The sequence below is a fragment of the Vulpes vulpes genome, chromosome 10, assembly GCF_048418805.1.
Source record: "Vulpes vulpes isolate BD-2025 chromosome 10, VulVul3, whole genome shotgun sequence".
Classification (NCBI taxonomy): Eukaryota; Metazoa; Chordata; class Mammalia; order Carnivora; family Canidae; genus Vulpes; species Vulpes vulpes.
Genome location: NC_132789.1, coordinates 6,075,246 through 6,100,318, shown reverse-complemented (window position 1 = coordinate 6,100,318; position 25,073 = coordinate 6,075,246). Strand labels below are relative to the sequence as shown.

General features: G+C 42.9%; 1 protein-coding gene across 2 annotated transcripts in view; it reads left to right on the top strand.

Moving 5' to 3' along the window:
- The window catches only part of ATP6V0A2 (ATPase H+ transporting V0 subunit a2), a 42,324-nt gene that overhangs the window by 3,253 nt on the left and 13,998 nt on the right, over nucleotides 1-25,073 (top strand). For both annotated transcript variants that reach the window (XM_072725015.1, XM_026017076.2), the window contains exons 2-13: nucleotides 2,019-2,097; nucleotides 4,706-4,803; nucleotides 6,201-6,338; nucleotides 7,045-7,133; nucleotides 8,756-8,882; nucleotides 15,870-15,952; nucleotides 17,466-17,559; nucleotides 18,438-18,650; nucleotides 23,708-23,858; nucleotides 24,095-24,231; nucleotides 24,523-24,710; nucleotides 24,810-24,900. In XM_072725015.1, coding sequence (XP_072581116.1) covers nucleotides 4,798-4,803; nucleotides 6,201-6,338; nucleotides 7,045-7,133; nucleotides 8,756-8,882; nucleotides 15,870-15,952; nucleotides 17,466-17,559; nucleotides 18,438-18,650; nucleotides 23,708-23,858; nucleotides 24,095-24,231; nucleotides 24,523-24,710; nucleotides 24,810-24,900 — 1,317 coding nt within the window. In that variant the 5' untranslated portion in view covers nucleotides 2,019-2,097; nucleotides 4,706-4,797. The remainder of the gene's footprint in view (nucleotides 1-2,018; nucleotides 2,098-4,705; nucleotides 4,804-6,200; nucleotides 6,339-7,044; nucleotides 7,134-8,755; nucleotides 8,883-15,869; nucleotides 15,953-17,465; nucleotides 17,560-18,437; nucleotides 18,651-23,707; nucleotides 23,859-24,094; nucleotides 24,232-24,522; nucleotides 24,711-24,809; nucleotides 24,901-25,073) is intronic.

Sequence of the window (25,073 nt, the reverse complement as noted above, 5' to 3'; positions counted from 1 at the left end):
TGAGGCGGTGATGGTGGCCTATGTCACACCCAACGGTGTTTGTATCACTGCCGCAGAAATTTGGCTCCTGCTGCGAGAACCATGATGTCCACATAGTATTCACCAGTGTTTGATGTTGAAGAACAAACCCTGAAACTGGGCAGTAGTGTCGTGTGTAGACCACTTGTGATGCATCGCTTCCTTCTTACTGTTCTGTGGATCATACCTATATCATCATGAGCTTGAAAGTGGTTACTTGAGATTAATTTGATCCCAGAAATGAATGTGAATGTGACAAACAGAAGTGAAATTAGAATTTTGGTCTTATTTCTGGTTAATCCTTAAAAATAAAATCGAAAACCTGAACAAGAACTGAGACCTTGGGGTGGATGCTTCTCAGGTTGGGCAGCTTCATGACAACGTCTTGTCTGATTGTGGTTTCTGAGACAGCCCAGTATCAAGTGATGGGGTGGAGGAAAGATAACCTTCTTGCCTTAAGTACCTCTCAACATGAGTGATTACTGTAATCTTTTTTTGTTATAAAATAATATTTGGCTGTTGTGGGGAATTTGGAAAATGTAACAATAAGATAAACTCCACAATCCTATTACCTAGAAATAAACTTTTTTTTTAAAGAATTTATTATTTATTTGACAGAAAGAGTGCACGTGTGTGCACACAAGCAGGGGTAGCTGTGGAGGGAGAGGGAGAAGCAGCCTCTACTGAGCAAGGAGTCTGATGTGGGGTTTGATCCCAGGACCCTGGGCTCATGACCTGAGCTGAAGGCAGACACTTAACTGACTGAGCCACCCAGGTGCCCCAGAAATAAACACTGTTAACATTTTGGTTAATATCTGACATTATTTTTCTAATAATGTTTTAAAATGTACATGTATGTTTTCATATAATTGAAACCACACTGAAAGTGTCTTTAATTTTTTCCAGGCACAAATCATAACTAATTTCCTCATTTTATTAAATGTTTTTTACAATTTTTTTTTTTATTGTTTTAAGCTTTGTATTTGAAGTAGAGAGAGTTGTGTGTGGGAACAGTAAACTCCCTTGTACCCATAATATAGATTCATGGCCCCTCATTCCAACCTTTCACCTCCAGACAGAATCTGTCCCTCCCCTCTCTCAGATAAGATCATTTTGAAGCAAATCCCAGATGTATAATTTCTTTCATAAATATTTCAACAAGTATCTCTAAAATGTAAGGACGCTTAAAAATTGAAACCACAATATCATTATCATACCTAAAATTTTTAATGATAATTTCTTAATCTAATACCTTAGTCATTTTAAAATATGACTTTTAATAAAGGAATAATAATCAGATATATGACTGAACCATAATTTTTATGCAACTTTATTATATTTATTATATGTATTATAAAATTCACCCATTCATTGATTTTTAGAAAATTCACGGAGTTATGCATCCTCCACCACAGTCCAGTGTTAGAACATCATATCCCCCTAGTAAGTTCCCTTGTGCTTACAGTTAATCGCCATGCCTGCTCCAGCCCCAGGCCATCACTACTCTACTTTCTGCCTCTAGATTTGTCTTTTTTGGGCAGTTCATGGAAATGGAACCACACAATATGTGGCTTTTTGTGTCTTCTTGAAAGACACACTTGCATTGTGTTTCCAAGAGTCCTCCACAGTGTTGAGTGTGTCAGGGGTTTGTTCTTTATTTCTGGGTAGTGTTCTCTGGATGGGGACTATTTGTTCTTAAATCAGTTTTCTATTGTTAGTTTTTCCTGTATCCCTGAGGTGGATGTTCTTCTAAGTTTTGTCTGTATCCAGTTTTTTCCTTAAGTTAATTTTCCTCATGGGATATTTCTGGGACAAATGATATTTTTTGATAACAGTTGCCAAGTTGCTTTCCAGAAAAGTTTCATCTGTTTTTATTCCCATCCAGTAGCATGTGAGGATGTGCTTTTCCCTAAACCCTTGCCAATAATACTTTATTTTTAAAATTACATTTACATTTAAATTTTGGAAGTTTCACAGCAAACTTTTCCTCCTTTTCTCAGCTCAACCAGAATGTAAGTTCCTTCCAAAGAAAATTTGTTGGTGAGGTGAAGAGGTGTGAAGAACTAGAACGAATATTAGGTAAGTTTTATTTTATTTCATTTTGTTTTGTTAGTTTTAGGGGGATAAGTTTATTTTAGTAACATTTTTAGAAACATTAGAAAAAAAAAGAACTCACTGTTCCTCATCTTTTTTACTGTTCATCTTTAAAGGAAGGATTCACATACATAACGATCAGGTTATGTAGTTGTCAGCTCTGTTTCTCACTCTGGTACTTCCTGCGGCATCTTCTCACATCAGTAAACAGATGGACCCAGCATCATTTTTAATAGCTGCTCAGTATTTTGTGAAATTAATGAGCTGTAGTTTATCTAGCCAGTCCCTTGTAGTTTATAACTTAAAAACATTATGTACATATTAACATCTTACTTAAAATTATGAACAAGAACAGGGAAGGTAGGAAATGGCAGATAGATTGATTGGCTTTGTTCTTGAAGGTTTTAGATCAGGTTATTTACCATCAAAACTCAGTAGCTCAGGACTACTTGTTTTATCTGTAAATTTTTTAACATCTTTAGCCTGTGATAGTCATCGTTCTTAGGTCAAGCCTGGAAGTTATGACTGAAATAGGGGAGGGAAGGGATGATCTCAGACAACTGACTGAAGTACAAAACTTAATAGGATAAATGGAAAAACAACGGGGTGAGAGAGCCAAGGAGGGGCCAGAATATGACTTTTGGAATGATTTCTCATAGCTAATATTAGGTAGAGGGAGAAGCAGGCTCCCTGCAGGAAGCCTGATGCGGGACTCAGTCCCAGGACCCTGGGATCACGACCTGAGCCAAAGGCAGATAGATGCTCAAACACTGAGCCACCCAGGTGCTCCCCCAAAGACCGTTTTTAACCATCTATTCCTTTGCATATTGTTTGAAGTCCTAGTTACTTGTGTGGATAATGTGCTATAGAGTAACATCATATTCCTGTCTGTAACGTAATGGGTCATTGGACAGGTCGTGTATTAGGAATGAGGTTTTTATTTTTATTTAATTTTATATTTTAAAACGATTTATTTATTTATTTATTTATTTATTTATTTATTTATTTGAGACACAGAGAAAGAGAGAATGGCAGACATAGGCAGAGGGAGAAGCAGGTTCCATGCAGGGAGCCTGATGTGGGACTTGATCCCAGGATTCCGGGATCACTCCCCTTGCCCAAGGCAGACGCTAAACCACCGAGCCACACGGTGTCCCTAGAGTGAGGTTTTTATTTTTTATTATTTTATTTTATTTTTTATTTTTATTTTTTTGGAATGAGGTTTTTTTTTTTTTTTTGGAATGAGGTTTTTAAAGGCAGTGACAACACTTTAGACATGTGCAGGACTTTCTGTAGCTTGAATTGTTTCAAAAAGCATACAGACTTAAAAAAAAAGAAGAATCTCCCAAATAAACGAGGTTAAATTGGTGAAATGATTTGTATCATTTCCAGAAACCTCTTTTATTTTATTTTTTTTAAGATTTAATTTATTTATTCATGAGTGACACAGAGAGAGAGAGAGGGGCAGAGACACAGGCAGAGGGAGAGGCAGGCTCCATGCAGGGAGTGAGATGCGGGACTTGATCTCTGGATCACGACCTGAGCCAAAGGCAGATGCTTAACCACTGAGCCACCCAGGCGTCCCTCCAGAAACCTCTTATAACCGCATGCTTCCTTTGCTATCCTATTGCTAAAGACATCCTCACTTTTCTTCATCATTCTTTATTATTATTATTATTTTTTAAAGATTTTATTTATTTTTTCATGAGAGACAGAGAGAGAGGCAGAGACATAGGCAGAGGGAAAAGCAGGCTCCATGCAGGAAGCCCGATGTGGGACTTGATCCCAGGACCCCGGGATCACGACCTGAGCCAAAGGCAGACACTGAACAGCTGAGCCATCCAGGTGCCCCTTGTCATTCTTTCTTAATAAAATAACTAGTAACACTTCTCCAAAATGTTATATCTAGTAATGACTTCACCAGTCCTAAGGACAAGGATGCTTCATGGACTGAAAATATAAACTAAAGAAATTCAGTTAATTTGACTTGGCTCATTACCAGTTTTATGGATCTGGTTTTTGATGGGAGATCTGGTTGTTACGAGACAGAACAGCCTGGCTGACTGGGAATGCTCAGGAAAGCCTGGCTTTCTGCCCTGTGTCTCTCAGGATGCCATGTGCTGATAGAGGTTTTGCTCTTCTAGATGGATACTTCTTTCCGCCTAAGGGCGTCTGCAGGGAAGGCACGCTGCTGGTGGAGGTGGTCTACCATTGGGTTATTCCTGGACTTCCAAGTGTCTCCTTTTTTAACCTTCTGCTTCAGCTATAGGAGCAGAAACAGGTGTGACTCCAAAGTTCTTTAGTGACAGTTTCAGAAATAAAGAAAACTTGGGGAATTTCCAAAAGCATTTATCCAGTTATTGTTTATTTTTGCCACTGCATGCCAAGCTCTCTAGGTGCAGTTACGTTGCAGAAATCTTCGGAAATGAGGTTGCAAGAGGCTTTTTCTAAGTTCGTTAGAACAAGCAAGACTTTTGTGTGTTAGGATGTTAATTTTTAGGTGACGCAGGAAAGGTTGGGATGGAAAATGTCCTGATGGGAATGTCTTAGAGTGAGTTTTTGTGTCTAATTTGTTTACCTTTTCCTCCCACAGCATATTTGGTGCAGGAAATTAATAGAGCTGACATTCCCCTCCCTGAGGGAGAGACCAGTCCTCCTGCACCACCTCTTAAACAAGTCCTAGAAATGCAGGTAACTTATTTCTGAAGACGCTGTTTAAAGTCATTGATCTGAGATGCTGCTTGTTTACTTTATGTTGTCTAGGGCTTTTCGGGTTTTCCTCTCAAAACCATGGAATGAAAACTGAAGAACAACGCTATGGTTAGCCCTTAGTATTAGGTTACCTGGGATGTAAGATGCAAGCTCCTTTTCTGGGTGGTGGTGAACTGGGGCTAATGAAAATCAGGTTGAGAAATCTGGTGCTTTGTCATGTAATGTTTCTGAACGTTCTTTCTGGTACACGTAAGAGAAGCTGTAGGCCAATGCCGTTTGCATTCTCCCAAACTCACTGGCCTCCTTTCTCATCCTCGGAATTTAGTGTGAAGGTGATGAGGTGGTCCGGGTGGACAGCAAACACAATTCCTCATCCCCCAGTTTGGCATCTTGGGTGTTGGGGTTACAGCGTTCCCCCTGTGAGAACCCTGGTTGGTGTTCATTAGCACCCCTGGGAATCATCCACTGAGGCTTGGGTCTGATTCTCGGATAGTTCATTGCACTGAGAAAGACTAGAGCTCCTGACACTGAAACAGTCTAGACTAGAGCCAGGACCATTCCCCTGGCTCACTGCTCTGTGTGTTTATCTGGTAGGAAGTCACTTAACATTTGTTGTATGAGTGGACTTGAGAGAGAATTGTGCAATCAGATGAGTAGAACGCAGTCATCTGGTTTGGCCTGTTTGGGTTGATTGTGATAGAATGATGACCCTAGTGATTACTGAGTGTTTATAGTTTTTATAAGGTGGAACATAAGTAATGAACGTAATGTGTCAAGGGATTTGTTTGCATACAAGTTTTCATTGAATGCTTTGTTTTACACATCTCTGTTTCTGCTGTTTGAATACTTAAGTATTGTAAAGACAAAACGCTTGCTATGTAATTGCTTATTAAAGAAGACTTGTCCTCAAGGATTCTTCAGCCCAATTAATTGTATAAGTGCAACTGTAAGCAGACTCTTAAGGTAGAGGCCTGGGGTATATATGCTTAGCAAAGATTCCCTACATTATTGTGTTGCAAATAAAAGGAAATGTAGACTTGGTAGAGGAAGACTCTTTGATATGTGACAGTGGATAAACAGATGAAGGAAAGCCCAGAACAGTGGTAGGAGTGGAGATTAGGCTCCGGCAGCCTAGGGCACCTCCATTCGTCGGAATGCCTCCCATTGTGCATGCCGTGAGCTTCATAGGAGTTCCCAGAGTCAATAGAAACTGTGAATGATGGACCTGGAAGATCTCTGTATGTTCTCATGTCCCTGTCAGACTGTCAGGTTCTGGCTTGTGAAACCCTCCTGGGACTTTAATGTGTTGTAAAATAATTTTTAGAACTATACTTTACATGAGCCTGTCCTCTTAAGTAACTGGCCATTTGTTTTAGGAGCAGCTGCAGAAGCTTGAGGTGGAGCTGAGAGAAGTCACCAAGAACAAGGAGAAACTGAGGAAAAACTTGCTTGAGCTGATCGAGTACACTCACATGCTGAGAGTGACAAAAACCTTCCTGAAACGGAACGTTGAGGTACTGACCACACCCTTGGGGAGGTGCATTTCTTTCGAAAAACTCGCTCCCATAAGGTTTCCAGTTTGCTTATCGATGATCAAGGAGAGGTACATTTTGATCATAGCTTTATTTTTCAGTCGGATTATATAACATTAAACAAAGCACGAGCCTTTTTAGCAAGAACAGTATTCCCTATTTGTAAAATGCTTTAGTTTGTAGTTGAAAAATAGCTTTTTAGGATCATGGGAAAGAAATGCGAAAAGTGGAGTTTGAGCTCCAAAATTTAGGTGTTGTCTCCCCCCCCCCGCCCCCCCCATCAAATTGCTAAGAGTAAAGGAATTAACAAAAAACCCTCTAGTTTATCAGAGTAGAAAGCATTTGTGCATTAGCTCTGCCTTCAGCTGAGCCTGGAGGGGAGAAGTCCCTCCTGCTGGAGCCGTTCCTTGGTGGTGTCCTCTGTCTGAGCGCCCTGTGTCCCACTGAGGCGGTAACAAATTCTAACTCTACCTCTGGTAACTGACTTCAAGCAGCTTATAAATAAGGGATGGGGAAGTGATCTTTTTTATTTATCAGAGCTGTCTCCTATGTCTAAGTTATGTTGGGGCTTTGGCACCCAGCTTTGGCACCCAGTTAGGAGGCCCTACAAACTTGTTTGGAAATGTGACTTGGGATATAACATGCCCAATTTGTAATGAGACACACTTGGTTTCATATTTCTTTGTAGTTTGAACCCACTTATGAAGAATTCCCTCCCTTAGAGAATGATTCCTTGTTGGACTACAGCTGTATGCAGAGGCTGGGAGCAAAACTGGGGTAGGTGACAACTGCCGGGGGGCTGAGCATCACATTGTCCTTGTTGTCAGAGGAGGGATGAATGCTACCATTTGAAAGCCTGTGACGGAATGAAAGAAAGTCAATATCTGTTTGAGAAAACACTGTACTCCTGTATTTGCTGAGTGGAGTTATTCAGCTGTATTGACTTTTTAGCTAAATACCATGGGAATTTCTTCTTCTGGTATAATGAGCTGGAAAGAAGGAACACTTATGCCATTCAGTGTTATTCCAATAAGCCTAAAATAATTGGTCAGTGAAGCGCCAAGTCGTGTTTTGTTTAGTAGAAGCACAGGGGCTAAACTGAGTTGGTTAATTTATTAATTGTATTTTAAGGATCTCTTTCTGCTGTTAATCCTTTTTGTTTACTTGAACCAATAGTAACTTATTTCCTCATGTGATTTGTGACTTCTTTTTATTATGAACATCTGTTCCTGTGTTCCTTATCTGTAGGAATCCAATGATATTTAGTTTCGGGATGTATTCCTTCAGAGAAATCTGTTTTTACATTTGTCAAATACCAGGGAGCATTCTATCAACCTGGAATCATTTTAAATTAATTTTCTCAGCTTGAGTCCTATTTTGATTTTTTTTTTTTTTTTAGCTATGAAAATAACGTGAATTTAAGCCACAAATCTGAGTGAATTTTAACCTATAGTTATAAATTCTCAAGGCCGGGGAGCCTGGGTGGCTCAGTTGGTTAAGCATCTGTCTTTGGCTCAGGTCATGATCTGAGGGTCCTGGGATCAAGCCCCATGTCATCCTGCTAGTGCTCGCTTTCTCTCTCAAATAAATAAAAAACCTTTAAAAAATAAATAAATTCTCAAGGAAGACTTTTTCTTTTCTATCTAGAACCAAAACTTTTTCTTTTCTATCTAGATCTATTTCTAAACTTAAATAATAAGTTTATTTGAGCGCTCCTTTGTAAGGTGGGTTTTTTTTTTTATGCCCATTCCCTAAGGGGGAATTAGTTCTTCAAGCTGCTTGAAGTCTTTGGGGTGAGAAGGTGGGAGTCCCTACTTTAGAGAGGATTAGGAGAGATTCAGTTTCATCTCCTCACCTTATATAGACCTAGTGCCCATCTCCTGTCTCCCATGCTGACCTTGAAATTAAGGGTCTTAAGATACTGGGTCAGTAGAATACATCAAGGCAGCTATAAAGTCCTGATTTACTTTTGGATTCTAAGAATTCCTCTTAATTATAGGCTCAGCTCTATACATTTAAAAGGATGTTTCAAAAATAATTTTTTTTAAAGATTTATTTATTTGAGAGAGAGCTGGTATGCATGAGCAGGGGTAGGGGCAGAGGGAGAGAGAAAAACCTTCAAGCAGAATCCCCACTGAGTGTGGAACCTGACACAGGGCTCGATCCCCTGACTCGAGAACACTGCCTGAACCAAAACAAAGGGTTGGATGCTCAACCAAATGAGTCACGCAGGTGCACCCCCCAAACTTTTTATCCAGCATTTTATATATTTTGCAGTTGGAGGACTTTTAGGATATCTTCACCATTTTGCCAGAAATGAAAGTCTTCATTTCTCCTTTAATGTAATCAGATAATTCATTGCTTTCAATTGACTTCCACTTATCTTCATTGTCTCATAGATTTGTATCTGGCCTAATTAACCAAGGAAAAGTTGAAGCATTTGAGAAAATGCTGTGGAGGGTCTGCAAAGGGTACACCATTGTGACCTATGCAGAACTGGATGAGCCCCTTGAGGACCCTGAAACAGTGAGTCCATGTCACGATCACCTTTCAGCAATGATAAACTGACAGTAGATTTAGAGGCGTGGTGCGCAGGGAGCCACTTGAGAGTGTTCACCTGATGCCTTACCATACTCCAGTACATTTGGGTGTAGCTCCTAAAGTCAAGTGCTCTCCCCTGGATCACAGCCAGGAGATTAAGGTAGATACATCGCTACTCTCCGAGCCTCAGACTCCATCCAGGTTTCACTGGTCATCCTGTACTACCTTTTATAGTGGAGGGTCCAGTTTGGAATCAGAGTTTGGATCTAATTGTCAGATCTCAATAGCCTTTTTTTTTTAAGTGTATTTATTCATGAGAAACACAGAGAGAGAGAGAAAGGCAGAGACACAGGCAGAGGGAGAAGCAGGCTCCATGCAGGGAGCCTGACATGGGACTCGATCCCGGGTCTCCAGGATCAGGCCCTGGGCTGAAGGCGGCGCTAAACCACTGAGCCACTCAGGTGTCCCTAATTGTCAGATCTCTTTGGTCTCCTTCATTCTGGGACAATTTCTCAGGCTTCCTTGACTTTCATGACCTTGACATTTGAAAATTCTTACAGGTCAGTTTTTTTGGTAGACTGTCCCTGCATTTGGGTTTGTCTGATGTTTTCTCATGATTGGATTCAAGTCATGTGTCTTTGGCAGAAGTCTCCTCACTGCATTCTGTCAAGCGCTCAATTCAGTTTGTCCCATTGCTGGTAACATTCATTTTGATGATTTGGTTGAGGTGGTGATGCTTAGGCTTCTCCACTGGGAAGTCATCCTTTTCCTTTGTAATTAGTAAGTGTTGTTGGAAGCACTTTGAAACTAGCTGTGTCATTCCTCCTCATCAGATTTTCTTTCTTCTTTTGTTTTCCTCCCTCCCTTCCTAGAAAGAAAATGGAAGAGGTGGAGGTGGGGAGGGGCAGAGAGGAGGGAGAGAATCCTCAAGCAGACTCTGCCCTGAGTGCAGGGCTCTGTCTCATGACCTGTGAGATAATGACCTGAGCCAAAATCTAGAGTTAGCCACTCAACCTACTTAGCCATGCAGGTGCTCCTTCATCAGATTTTTCAGCTCACTATTTCCTGTTTGATTCAGTGAGTTATACTCTGTTACTATAATTATTTTGATATTCAGATTCTCTAGATTTGGCCAGTTGGAGTCCATTCAAGCTGACTTTTACATCCTTTTATATGCTGCCATCATTTTTTGTGCCATCCATTTATATGCTTGCATAACAAGATGTCCAGATTCATATTGTAATTTCCCTCACACAACCCTGGAATCAGCCTAGTTCACTTTACTGGAGAATGGTATTTAGAAGCCAAGGTATCTCGGGACGCCTGGGTGGCTCAGTGGTTGAGCGTCTGCCTTGGGCTCAGGTTGTCATCCCGGGGTTCTGGGATTGAGTCATTCATCGGGCTCCCTGCAGGGAGCCTGCTTCTCCCTCTGCCTGTGTCTCTGCCTCTCTCTGTGTGTCTCTCATGAATAAATAAATAAAATCTTTAAAAAAAAAAGCCAAGGTATTTCTGGGGGTGCCCATTGTTCCCTGAGGTGTCGCTCTTCCCTGGCTATGTCACTGGACAGCTCTGGAACACACACACACACACACACACACACACACACACACACAAGACCTTAATTCTGTACCTATGCATATATATTGAAAACTGTGAATTCACATCCAATTCTAGTCTAGTATCATAGATGTCAGTCTCACTTTCTCCATTTCTCTTTTTCTAGCTTTTTTCTTTGATGATGAGACACTCCGTTCCTTGTTGTTAATATTTTTACTTATTTTTTTTAAAGATTTTATTTATTTATTCATGAGAGACACAGAGAGGGAGGGAGAGAAAGGCGGAAACACAGGCAAAGGGAGGAGCAGGCTCCATGCAGGGAGCCCGACATGGGACTTGATCCCAGGCCTCCAGGATCATGCCCTGGGCTGAAGGCAGGTGCTAAACCACTGAGCCACCCGACTGCCCTATTTTTACTTATTTTTAATCTTCTTTTTAAAATTTTTTTTATTATTTTTTATTTTTAATCTTTTTGCATGTAACCAGTCTCCTGCCAGTTTCCCATCTCTGCCTCCTCTTCTCCTTGCCTGGAGCCCTGCATTCCCCATTTGAGGTGAGCCCCTGGTGTGCATGCCCTCCTTACCCCACCTGGGCTGCTCCCCTGCAGGGATGCTGTCATCACCTTGCTTGAGTTCTGACTTTGCCAAGGGCCACTGTGGGTCTTCCCTTTCTTCTGGGTTCATCCCTGCACCTACCCATAAGGCTTTAGGACTATTCAGGAAGGGAGGCAGAGGGACAGGAGAGAGAGAGCCATATCACCTTTGTAAACCTGTGATTTTTTTTTTTTTTTTTAGACTTTACCATAAAAATAACTATATTGTTTTAACTGAGGATGAGCTGATCTATTAAAGGTAGAAAAAGGGAACTTAGGCTTCTTAATTTTGAGGAAGGTGTTTGTGTTTGTTTGTTTTTTTCTAAATTTGCCTCAGGAATTTTGCTGCAAGATGAATATATATATCCCATAGTAGTTTTGACACGTAAAGAGGAGTTTGGCTGTGAAGTGGATTTTCATAAGGTTTCACCCTGAATAAACCACATGTATTTAATCTAATGTGTGAAAATTGAATCAGTCAAGCTGTTCATTAACCATATACCTATTATATTTTCTACTCTTTTATGGCTTCTGTAAGTGCCAGCAGCCATCTGTTAATTGTCCTTCAACTGTGACCCTTATGACCTCTCTATGTACAGCTGAAGATAGAAACTGTGTTGCAGTAGCATTTACCTATTCTGAGCTTTGTCTTTATCAAGAAAATCTATCAGTCATTCTTATACAGAACATTTACTCAAGTTAAAAATTTTTTTCTGTATATTTCTAAGCTCTTTTGTGCAGTTTCTACCACGTATGTGAAAGGGCACTAAATGTCTGAAGAAATACAGAGAAACAGTCTAGAGAGATACATCTTGAAAACATGACAGCTAGCCCCTAATTACGAATGAAATGTATGCTTGTTGAAGAAAATTAGGCATAGTATTGAAAACAATGAAGGAGAAAATCAATCCCCAGTGAGAGCCACTGTTAACATTTCAGCGTGTGTCTTCTAGTGCTTCTTCTGGAGAAGATACGGGTATTTGATTTAGCAGCTTCTACTCAGGTTCTAGGATTTATTTATAGTGTCAGGTTTAGTGCCTTTTGTGCTGAACATTTGATCCCTTACCGTCATTACAGACGCCAGAGCATATTTTTCGCTATTTCCCCCGCTGGTCTTATTTCTAGCTACTGACCACTCTGTATGGAAGCTACACTCAGGCCATTTCACTTGGTTTTCTGGCATGTATTGTATATTGTGTGCTGTCCCTGTTCCCTCTTATGCTGGAGGTGGTTGTGTTCCTTGACACAGTACTCTTTTTAAAATTGTTCTGAAGTCTGGTCAGGTTCACTGTAAATGCCATTTCTTTCTTCCCCCAATTCACTTTCTTCAGTAACTGATTTTGAAATAATTTCAGTTTGTAGAAAAGTTGCCAGAAGAGACCAGAGCCTTGTGTCCCTTCACCCAGATTTCCTGGTCGTTAACATGTTCCCACATTTACTTTGTCACCCATGTGTTCTCTCCGTGACTCTGTCCCTATTTCCACTAGGCTCTTTGCACACCTGGTGAGAGGAAGCCATGATGTGGTAATGACCCCTGAGTTATTCCTGTGTTTGTGTGCCCCCAGGCAAGGACACCCTTATACAACCACCACAGCCTTCCCCCCACCTCCCCATGAGAGAAACCAGTGTGGATGTGGCACCTTTGTCCAACCCAAGCATACTCTTCCCATCTCCGAGCAGTTCTCCTTCCTTCCTTCCTTCCTGGTCCAGCTCCCTCCCTGGGCTTGTAATGGCGTCTGGAATAGGCAGCTCATCCTGTGGGCTCACCCCCACCCCTCTGGGCCATTTGGTGTTTCTTCATGACCAGACTTGGGCCACACATTCTTGGCAGGAACACCTTGGAAGTGTGGCACTGGCTACCTTGGCACTTTCTACCAGGTGACACGTGATGTCCACTTGGTCACGGTGGTATCTGCCAAGTGTCTCCACCTTCATGTCACCATATTGCCCTTTGCGATGGACTGGTAACTTGTAAGGTGGTATTCCAAGTTGTGCTGGTGTCCTGTTCCTTACCAACCTGCCCACTAGGCTGAGTGTACATTGATGACTCTCCTGAATCCATGACCTCTGTCATCATTGCCACGTGGTGATTCTTATGTCTGTCATTCATTCTGTGCTTCCTAGCGATTCCACAGAAGTCAGTGCTTCTCCCCCTCTCACATCCACGGACTCATAGATTTCCACTGTATTTAATGACCTGTAATTTACTACGCTCCTTGTTTATTTGGACACTCAAATTGTCGCTGATTTGGCCACGAGGGTCCCTTCACGCATGGTCCTGTGTCCTTTGGCCTGTTGTCAGCATTCACCAAGCATTCCCATATTTTCCAGCACCCTAAGATGCTTCAGCTTCATCTTGGGCTCCAAGGACCTCTGGTTCCTTTTAGTGGCAGACGGTGTTTACAAAGATCTGGGTGCTCAAGTGCTAATTGTGTCCTGGAGCATCATTGCTTCTGGGCCTTCTGAGCAGTCGGAGCATGTGTGTACATGCACGTAACCACTTCTGTGGCTGCCTGTACTTATAGATTATAAAACTATGTGCCCAAACTGTAACTTAAAATTCAGTTCTTTCTAGATTTAACCTTCCTCTATGTTTTTTCAGTCTCTTTTCTGACAGTAAGGAATCTGGCTTCCGTTATCCTGAATATGCTTCATGAATTGTGCAGTTAGTTTGCTTATGTACTCAATGTGACTGATCTCCCAACCACATAGGCCATCTCCTCTACACTGCCGCTCCCCTTCTCCCTCGCCACTGCTCTGTGTCCTGCCTTGAGGACCCACCTGCCAGTGCTTGCCTGAGGCTCCCCCACCTATTCCCCATTTCCTGTGGTCCAGGGCTCAATTCTTGGACTGCTTCTCCCCTTTCTCTGCCCTTAGGGATCCTGTATAATTTCACAGCTTTAAATACTGCCTCCCAAATGTTTATTTCTAGCTTGGATCTCTCCCCACAAAAACAGACTTTTGTTATTTAACTGGCTACTCCAGGTCTTCTTTTAAATACCTAGAAGACATTTCCACCTGATGCCTAAAACTGGACTCTTGATCTTTCCTTCCAAACCTGCCCTGTGAGGTTTACACTCATCTGGGTAAGTGGCACCTTGGTCCTGACTGCTCAGGAACCCTGGGGATCATCCTGACTCTACTCTTCTTCCTCATACCTCACATTTACTGATAGCCGGGTGATTTGCCATGTCTTCTAAATAGGAAGAGATTCTGGTCTGTCTTATCACCTCCGCTGTCACTACCATGCTCCAGGAAATGAGTACCCACGCTTCAAGTACCTCCATCCTATAGAAGTCTCTGTCCTGAGTTCCTGCCCTGACCGCTGCCCAGTTGTGCTCTCTCCTCCCAGCATCTAGAATGATCCCTATAAGACTTCAGTCAGATCATGTCACTTCTCCTCTTAAAACCCTCCAAGTAGCTTCCTGTCTCACTTGGCAAAACGCCCAGAGCCTTATACTGTCACCTCTCGTGGGCCTTGTCACATGACTGACCTGTGTTGCTACTCTGCCCTGCCCGCACCCCTTCTGTGCACTGGCCTGCTTTCCCTGGGGACCTGCTTCTCTGCAAGCTCCTTGTCCCTCAGAAGGCCCTTCTCGCAGCAGCCATATGGCTTCCTCCCCTCCTTCACTCCTTTAAGCTCCTGTGTCCCCTTCTCAAGGTGGCCTTCCCTGGTCATCCTGTTTAAAATTACAGCCTGAGTCCCCTTCCCCTTCCCCTTCACCTCCTCCAACTTTGTTTCCTTTAGAGCACTAACACTTTTCTCCTTGTGGTAGACCATGTGTTTTCTTTGTGTCTCTTGCTGCCAGCTTGGATACAGGCTCCCCACCTCTCCCAGGCCAGGGTTTTTTGTCTCTTTCATTCGGTTCTGTATTCCTAGTACCAAGAACAGTGCCTGGCACATTGCCCAAAAACCTACTCAGTGTTATTTGTAGAATATTTCTCTGGATTTATGGTAGTTCTGTATGGTTTCCATGAACCCTTGAATTTAGTGATACTGAACCAATGTCATAGGGGAAATAAAGGGCTAGGTATTTGCGAGCCTCTGCTCACATTTTTGTCCACCAATTGATAATAACCTTGTTTCATGTGTGTTTCTATTTAATACGTATTACTGATTCATTAACGCTGAACTTTGCCAGCAGCGCTATGACTCATGCCTGAAGGAAGCTTCTTGACACATGCATTTTCTTTAAGGCACATCACTGTCTTCTTGGGCTCAGGATCACTGGTTAGCACTTCAGCATTATGCCTGAGGATCATTTTAAATAGTGAAACCACCGGGATGCCTGTGTGGCTCAGTGGTTGATCCTGGGGTCCTGGAATCGAGTCCTGCATCAGGCTCCCTGCAGGGAGTCTGCTACCCCTTCTGCCTGTGTCTCTGCCTCTCACTCTGTCTCTCATGAATAAATAAATAAAATCTTTAAAAAATAATAGAAAATAAATAGTGAAACCACCAATATGAAGCACAAAAGTGTGAAAAACACAACCAAACCATGAAAAGGCCCATTGTTTACAATACAAGATGGAACCAAAAGGCAGAGAACCACCCTGTTTGACCTCAGCTGGAATATGCATGTCTGGGGACTCAGACTTGGTGCTGCTCTGCATGTCTGTAAATGACCCCACACCACTGCCAGGATTGATGGTAGGGTGCTGAGTATTTTGTGGCTGGGATGGGTGAGGTGCGGTTACAGAGTCTGTGGGGCCTGTGGGTGGCCGCAACTTTTGGGAGAATGAAGGGGCTGACTTTGTGATAGAGCTACCAGACTTCTCAGGGTTCTGAGCACAGGACTAACAATGATCCTCATGTATTCTTCTAGGGAGAAGTCATAAAATGGTATGTGTTTTTAATATCCTTTTGGGGAGAGCAGATCGGCCACAAGGTTAAGAAGATATGTGATTGGTAAGAACAAGAAACATTTCATCTCTTTGCTTGTATTCAGTGGCCTCTAGTTTTCCCTAAATATCCTCTGTGTTTGAGGGGAAAATACAGTACGCGTGAAGGTTGCTGCATTTTGTTATATATCTTTGCTGTATTACCATGTTTTTAAACATTTAATTAGTCACCTCTCTTGCTAGCGTTCTGCTTAAAACAGCATAGAAGTAGAGACTATTTTTAATAACATTCTCAGGTTTTATTTTCTACTTGGGAATCAGGGCTTAAAAATAATTGGAGAAGGAATCAAATTTTAGTATTTTGTACCTTCCCATTGCTCTGAGCTCCACAGGGGCCTGTCATCATGGAGCAGGTGGTTCATCTGGGGCCCTGGGAGGAGGCTTAGAGAGTGGTGAGCAGTGAGGGCCCTGATGGCCCTGATTGGGAGCCTGGCTTTGCCACTCACTCACTGGGCCAGGCGGTGAGCCAACAGCAAGCCACCATGTCCAGGCTCCCTCTCTCATTGGGCTTCAGGGCTGAGGCAACAGAGGCAAACGCTCTCAGCTCCCAAGCTGACCTTCCACTGCCACCAGTAGCCACCAGTCCATTCTGAGGAGTGTCGCCATGAGACTCTCACTGTGCCTTGTTCTCATCAACAGTGGAAAAATAAGCAAAAGTCAAACAAAAAAGAACACTTTTTTAGATGACCTAGCTTCCATGTGGGGGTGAGGGTGGGGCTGAGGTATTTCTTTCAGGAAGTGTTTCCCAGAGGCTGATACTTAGTTACTGGTGGTCTGGGAAGCAATTTTAGGTATTACATGGATGAACTTGCTGTTATTTTTATTTATTTTATTTTTTTATTTTTTTTTGTTATTTTTATAAATATATATTTATTTCAATGTACACGAGCAAAACTGTAACCAGTACATAAACACATGATTTTGTTGCTTAGGATAAAGCTAGAGTAAGTAACTTTAATAGTCAGAACTTGAAATGTGAAGTATGGCATACAAATGTCAAGGTGGATGGAAGATTGCAACAGAGAAGGCACAGTTTCTGCTCCCTCTATGTTGGGGTGCCTTGCACCCCCGAGAAGATGGGCCCTGGTCGGCCAGGGAGAGGTTTACTCTGCTACGCTGCAAAAGTGGCTGCTAGGAAACCAGAGCTTTTTTCATCCCCTTCCTTTATTTTCTTTCTTTTAAAGGTAATTACTGCTGTGTGTTTTTTGCTTTTGTGTTTCAAACTTGTTTAATGGTTACCAGCCTGAGGATGGTGGTGAATTTCAGAAAGTTGAAATTGGGGGCAATGGAGGACAGGAATGGAAGCTGGAAAAGAGAGTTTGCTAAATTTGCAAAACTTTTTTGTTTTTGCGAAACACCAGGGGCTAGTGTTTGCTTTTGCACCTTTTTCTTCCAGAGGGCTGCTTTTATTCCATTTTGGAGGGAGCTGTGCCCATGTGGCACACTGAATTGAGTTTTGGTGTTTGGGTTAGCCTTTTCTGGTCCCAATGGATGGGAGACTGTTGGATTTTGTTTTCTAGTTACCACTGCCATGTTTACCCCTACCCAAATACTGCTGAGGAACGAAAGGAAATCCAGGAGGGGCTCAATACCCGAATTCAAGATCTTTACACTGTGAGTAGACTGGAAGCCATAGTCACCATATCCAAGGTGTGAAACACAAATCTGATTACTTTATTTTTTAATATGGAAAATTTTGGTTGTAGGCAAATGAAGATATTTTAGGGAGATTGGCATGTCACCTACCTGGCTTCTCTTCATGCGAGTTTTATTTAACAGCCTTTTAGAAATCTAGGTGGTGTCGGTGGGACTTTAGAGCAGATTCTTGGGTCGTCACAAGACATAAGCATCCTGTTTAAAGTGGTGGCTACTATTTTGCCTTCACTACTGTAATGAATGTTTCTTTTCTTTTTTAATTAATTAATTAATTAATTAATTGTTTATTTATGATAGAGAGAGAGAGAGAGGCAGAGACACAGGCAGAGGGAGAAGCAGGCTCCATGCCGGGAGCCCGATGTGGGACTTGATCCTGGGACTCCAGGATCACGCCCTGGGCCAAAAGCAGGCGCCAAACCGCTGAGCCACCCAGCGATCCCCTGTAATGAATGTTTCTGCTTATAGTGGCGAGAGTTCTTGGTGGCAAGAGGTAGACTCTGACCCACTTAAGCAAAAGGGGGTTTCAGGTCAACTGTGATAGTTGCTCTCAGGGTTGACGGAGATGGGCTAGGGCTGGGAATGGCAAGAATGGGGGTGCTCTATGGGCCCCACCAGGCCTCTCTGCTGCCACCCAGCTGGTGATGGTGACATCTCACCACTTCCTGTCTCCTCAGGGCTGTGTCCTGGAGAGCATCAGATTGGCAGGACTTAGGTTTCTGCCTACTTCCTGTTGGTCCTGGGGGTCAGGATGAGAAGGGATGGGGAGAGGCAGGTCCCCGGTGGACAGCCACTGAAAAGTGCCCACAGTGTTGAAGCCCATGTTTGTTCCTCCCCAGGTGCTTCACAAGACTGAGGATTATTTAAGGCAAGTGCTGTGTAAAGCCGCTGAGTCTGTCTATAGCCATGTCATCCAGGTGAAGAAGATGAAAGCCATTTACCACATGCTGAACATGTGCAGCTTCGATGTGACCAACAAGTGCCTCATCGCTGAAGTCTGGTGTCCCGAAGCTGACCTGCACGAGCTACGCCGGGCGCTCGAGGAGGGGTCGGTAAGGTGGCTGGGACCAGATGGGAGGACTGGAGCTGCTATGGGGAAGTCCATGGACCCACAGAGAGAGCGGGAGTGACTGTTGTCTTGAACCCAGGTTCTGGAGAGTCAGCCATCTGCACTGTGCTCGTACATTTTTCATTTGTACTTTGAGTGAGGGATGGAGGGTCGTTGTTAAAAGTAAAGCATACACATATAGAAAGTAAAAGATACAGCAAAGTGGCTTCCTCTTGCCCTGTTGCCTCAGAGATAACTTATTTTCTGTCAGGTCTTGGAGTTTCTTAATTGTAGATAAGCACAAGTATGAATTCCTTTTAATACATATGAATTCCTTTTCTTTACAAAAGGTTGCATGCTATTCATACTACTCTCTTCATTAATAAAACTCCTCTACTTTTTATAACTATTGAATATTCCACTGTGTGGATGTACCATGGCTTAGTTCACTGGTTCCCTGCTCGGTGGTGGTCTGCAGTGTCACCAACACTGCCATGCTACCTGGCACGTGACCCATGACACTTCATGTGCACAGATCTGTCCACAGGAGAAAGTCCCAGCTGTGGATTTGCTGGATCAGTTCAGTAGATAGTACCAGCTACTGTCCTTCTCTTATTTTGAGTGAGGTTGAAAATCTTTTCTGTTTAGGAGCCATTTGAATTTTCCTTTTTTTGTGAGCTCTATGTTCTTATGCTTTGTGCATTTTATGCTGGGTTATTGGTCTTTTTCTTATTCATTTCTATTGACTCTTTATCTGTGATACGAGCAAAAATATTTTCCCCAATTTGTATTCGTCTTCTGATGTGTCTGTTTGCTGGCTTGTTTTGGTCATGTGGAAGTTTTTTGTGAAGTAGAGTTGAGCTTATCAGTTTGTTCTTGCAGCACATTGAACTTTGGTGTAACTTTGAAGACTAGGCTTTTCCCCCTCCAGGGCTACAGAGTCAGTTTCCCATGTTTCTGGGAGGGCTTTTCTACATCAAAAAATTCTTCGTTTGAAATAACAGGTTTACATATTTCAAGTGATAGTTAAGGAGACAAGTTTTCTCTTTTAAAATTAAATTCATTTTAAAAATTTATTTATTTATTTATTTGATAGAGACAGAGAGTATAAGACAGGAGAGGTAGAAGCCGACCCCCATGCTGAGCAGGGAGCCTGATGTAGGACTTGATCCCAGGAGCTGAAGGCAGATGCCCAACCATGTGAGCCACCTAGGCGTGCCCCTAAGTTTGTTTTATTTATTTATTTTTAAATTTTATTCATTTATTCATGAGAGACACACACAGAGAGAGAGAGAGAGAGAGAGAGAGAGAGAGGCAGAGACACAGGCAGAGGGAGAAGCAGGCTCCATGCAGAGAGCCTGATATGGTACTCCATCCCGGGTCTCCAGGGCCAGGCCCTGGACTGAAGGCAGCGCTAAACCGCTAAGCCACCCGGGCTGCCCCCTAAGTTTGTTTTTTAAGTAATCTCCACACCCAACGTGGGGCTTAAACACATGACCCTGAGATCAAGAATCGCATGCTCTACTCACTGAGCCAACCAGGCACCCGTGGAAACAAGTTTTCATATGGGCTTTTTTATTGTTGTTGTTAGCCTCCTTGTTTCATTATATAATTCTTTTTTTTTTTTTTTTTTAAGATTTTATTTATTTATTCATGAAAGAGAGAGAGAGACAGAGACACAGGCAGAGAGAAGCAGGCTTCATGTAGGGAGCCTGACGTGGGACTCGATCCCGAGACTCCAGGACCATGCCTGGGGCGAAGGCAGGCGCTAAACCACTGAGCCATCCAGGAATCCCCCCATTACATAATTGTTTGATGGGGCAAATGGACTTCTAGTTTTCTTGAAAAAGGGCTGGCTTTCGTAGGCATATATAACCAGCCAATTATAACCTTTCCGAGTGTTGCTGAAAACCAGCAAATCACTCTGCATCACAAGAACCTGTGGGTTGACTGATGTCTACATGCCTTTTGCTGCCAATGCTTTGATGGGAACACACAGCAGTCCTGGTGTGCAGAGCCCTTAGCAGTACCATGCTTCTGTTGGGGCATTTTGGAGCTTGTAGCCTACAGACCACCAGATTGATGCCAGCGTCTCTTCCTGTCGTTGTGGCTGTCCGAACCATGTTCTCCAGGAGTCCTCAGCAGGGCCCATGGGAACAGCACTCCCTGGGTTCTAAAATGTCAATAATAGTGTGTCTCCTGCCTTTATAATTGGAGGTTCATTTTTTGGAAATAAAATCCTTGGCTCATGTTTTTAAAATTTTTGTTTTTGTTTTCCATGGGTATCTCAAACATGTGAATCCATTTTGTTCTGGCATGGTGTTGATAACAAAAAGCCTGATAACTGAATTTTCCTTAGAAATTTTGTACTTTTTTTTTTTTTTGCCTATGTGCTGAAGAATTTTTTTTCCTTTAGAGACCAATAGTTTTATTAGAATATGTCTTGATATGGCCATATGCAGATAGACAGTGTGTTCTTTTAATATGTAGTTTTAAAAAAGGTTTCACAAGAGAGTTTTGAACTGTGATTTTTAGTATTTATTCTGTTTTCTTACTCTAGCTTCCTCCTTCGGGATCTGCTGTTAGTTTCAGCTGCACCTTCTTTGCTTATCCTCAGTGTTTGTCACTTTTTCTTGAGTCCTTTTTGTCTTTCTTTACTTCTTTTTTGATTTTTAAAAATTTCCATTCTTTCATCTATTCTCTTAAGGTTTCTTTACCTTGGGAGTTCCTTCTAGTTTTGTTGCTGAATGTTTTCTTTCATTTCTAATTCCTTTCTGAGTTCTCTTACCTCATTTCTGACTTTCTAACTCTGCTTTGTGTTGCTTTTTCTCACTATATTATTTTTGTAATTTTTTTTTGCTTATTTTGAAATAAGTTAAATTCTTATCTATTTTGTGGATGTGTCTTTCTGGCATGCTTTCATTGTCCATAGGGATGTGGTCTGCTCAGTCTTTTCTTACTATAACTTTATATAAGGTTTGACCTCCATCCTTTTGATCACTTTAAAATGTAATTAGTTTTCTTTTTTTTTTCCTTTTTTTTTTAAAGATTTTATTTATTCGTGAGAGACACACACACACACACACACACACACACAGAGAGAGAGAGAGAGGCAGAGACACAGGCAGAGGGAGAAGCAGGCTCCATGAAGGGAGCGCGACGTGGGACCCGATCCCAGGTCTCCAGGATGAGGCCCTGGGCTAAAGGCAGCACTAAACTGCTGAGCCACCCGGGCTGCCCTCTAATTAGTTTTCTGAAAACAAAACATGTTTAAATGCTCAAGGAAATTCAATGTTAAACATAATATATATTCATATTTATGCATATATATTTAATATACTAAAGGGAATCATATATATAATGTAAGTACATAATCTATTTCTACCTTAGCTTTACAGAACATGCTTAAGGTACTCAAGGGATTTGGGGCACCTGGGTGGCTCAGTGGTTGAGTGTTTGCCTTTGGCTCAGGGCGTGGTCCTGGGGTTCTGGGATGGAGTCCTATATCAGGCTTCCTGCATAGAGCCTGCTTCTCCCTCTGCCTGTGTCTCTGCCTCTCTCTCTCTCTGTCTCTCCATGAATAAGTAAATAAGATCTTAAAAATGATACTCAAGGGACTTTTAAAAGGGGGCAGATTCAGGATCACTTTCCTTAACTTCACAGAATTTTTTCCTTTAATACTTTTGAGCAGGGATCAAAAATGTGTTAGCTCCTGGACCTGAGGCTTCCTCTCTCCCTCTTTTACCTTGGCCTTCTCTTTCCTTATCTCTTCTGTTCCTGTCATGCTCGGTTTTGATCTCATTCTCAGGTCTCTCATCAGTGGAAGGCTCCTGTGGTGGGAAGGAGCCCTGGCCAGACTGTTCGGCGAGTTCAGGGCATGGGGGCTGGACTGCTGTGGCCCCACAGACCTCTCTTCCCCTGGGCCCCTTGCACTCACTCACTTTGGGACTGCACAGAACCAGAACCTTCCCAGTTCCAGCTGCTTTTCTTGGGTTGGCCTCCTGTGCTTGCCAGGGAATGCTTTTCACTTCTTTGGGATGTTTCTCCCCCAGTGACTCAGACACCAACCACATTGCTTCCCTCGCTTCCTCTGGTCTGGAGGCTGTTACTGTGCTGGTTTCGTCTCGTCAAGCGGTTTGTCCCCACCCATTTGCATTTTGTGGCCTGTGGGGACATGATTTTGTGAGAAATACAGTCTGTGGATTTTGGTTTTGCTTTCTGGTTGCCCTTTCTGCTCTTCAGGGGATTCAGGGAGTTGAGTTCAAAACCATGCTGCCATGTGAAATTTTCCCAGAATCCCCTTCCTTGCAAGTGTTTTAAGAAATAATTTGACTGGAAAATCTACTTTTCTGGGAATAGCCTGTTTTATTTTATGCATTTAAAAAGGTATTTCCGGGATCCCTGGGTGGCACAGCGGTTTAGTGCCTGTCTTTGGCCCAGGGCGCGATCCTGGAGACCCGGGATCGAATCCCACATCGGGCTCCCGGTGCATGGAGCCTGCTTCTCCCTCTGCCTGTGTCTCTGCCTCGCTCTCTCTGTGTGACTATCATAAATAAATAAAATAAAAAAAAAATAAAAAGGTATTTCCCCCATTATATATCAGTATAATGCATTTCTGAAGAATTATAAGCACTGAAGGAAAAAGCTGTATATATGACTTTGTCATACTAATGTTGACATTTTGATTTATTCTCATCTATTTTTTGGTTTTATTAGCTAACATTGCAGTTGTTTCCAGATTCCTTTTGAATGTTTTTAAGAGATGAAAGATTAAATTTCAGTTTTATGTTGGTAATTCTGAGGCTGCCATATGCATATATATATATATATATCCCCATCATTCTCAGCCCCGCTGTTTGCTTTCCTGTCCTCGCAGCCTGGATAACATGCTTCCTTCTGCAAGACTGGACCCCCATGTGCTGCCCCGCCAACTCTTCCCTTCCTGGTGGTGGCTCTCATGTCCCCACGGGCCATGGCGGAGCCTTGCCATCACAGGGAGTCAGTGTTTATTGAACGAGCTCTTGGATAGTAATTTGTTTTTTCTTTCTTTTTATGTGAAAGAGAGAGAGCGGTGCTACGATACCCTCATTTATGAACACAATCCCAACAAAAGAAACACCCCCAACTCTAATCCGCACCAACAAGTTCACCGAGGGGTTTCAGAACATTGTGGATGCCTACGGAGTTGGCAGCTACAGGGAAGTGAACCCAGGTCGGAAGTCTGAATTTATTAATCCTCTTCTGTATGGTTGCTGCTGTTTCTCCCTGCAAGGATGTAGTAGACGTTCAGGAAAGTAGGCTCATGGCTCCTGTTGTGTCATCTTCCTTAGTGTAAAACGCTCATTTTAACCTGTCTGTTTTCTTCTGGGACTTCTGGGGCAGGTCAAGTGTTTGACTTAACCAGAGTTTTCTGCCTCTGGTGAATCAAGTCTCTTGCTCTCCCTGTAGCTCTCTTCACCATCATCACTTTCCCCTTTTTGTTTGCTGTGATGTTCGGAGACTTCGGCCATGGCTTTGTGATGTTCTTATTTGCCCTCTTGCTCGTGATAAATGAAAACCATCCCAGACTAAATCAGTCACAAGAGGTAAGAGCATAAACCCTTCAGCTTGTTAACATCTTGGGTAATTAGTAGTAATTACCTTCTTTTTGACCAGAAAAGAAACATTTCTTAAACGTTGGTTTTTGACAGTACGCATCACTGACTGAGCTGTAAGAGGTATGGGCCTGTGGTCTCTATGTGAGGTAGACCCTCTCATCGGCCCTCAGAGACACCCCCTGGGAGGAGCGGTTCAGAGCAGGCCCAGACAGATGTGGGCTCTCTTCCAGCATTTTCGTGGTGGTCCTCCTCCTGCTCATTGCACTCTGCTTTCCACAGATCATGCGAATGTTTTTCAATGGCCGATACATCCTCCTGCTGATGGGGCTGTTCTCTGTGTACACGGGCCTCATCTACAACGACTGCTTTTCCAAATCTGTGAACCTGTTTGGCTCCGGGTGGAATGTGTCTGCCATGTATAGTTCCAGCCATGCCCTAGCTGAGCACAGGAACATGGTGCTCTGGAAGTAAGTGTGTGCCGCCCAGCAGTGTTTGGGGGGAAGCGCATTTCTCTGAGATCCCTGTCCTTCTGTCCCTAAGCCTGCTCACTCTGTTTCTTGTTGCAGTGACACCATTGTCAGGCGCAGCAGAGTGTTGCAGTTAGACCCCAGTGTTCCTGGAGTGTTCCAGGGTCCTTATCCTCTAGGCATCGATCCTGTGAGTGCACTCTTCCCTCACTGTTATCCCAGCTTCCCCCCCCCCCCCATTTCACTGTCACAGTGCTTTCTCAGACTGCTGGGCATGGTTCCCGTGGTTGCACCTGATTGGGGGGGGGTTGTTCCCTGGGGGGTGTCTGCCTGGGCAGTCCTGGCCCATGTGCATCCCAGTGA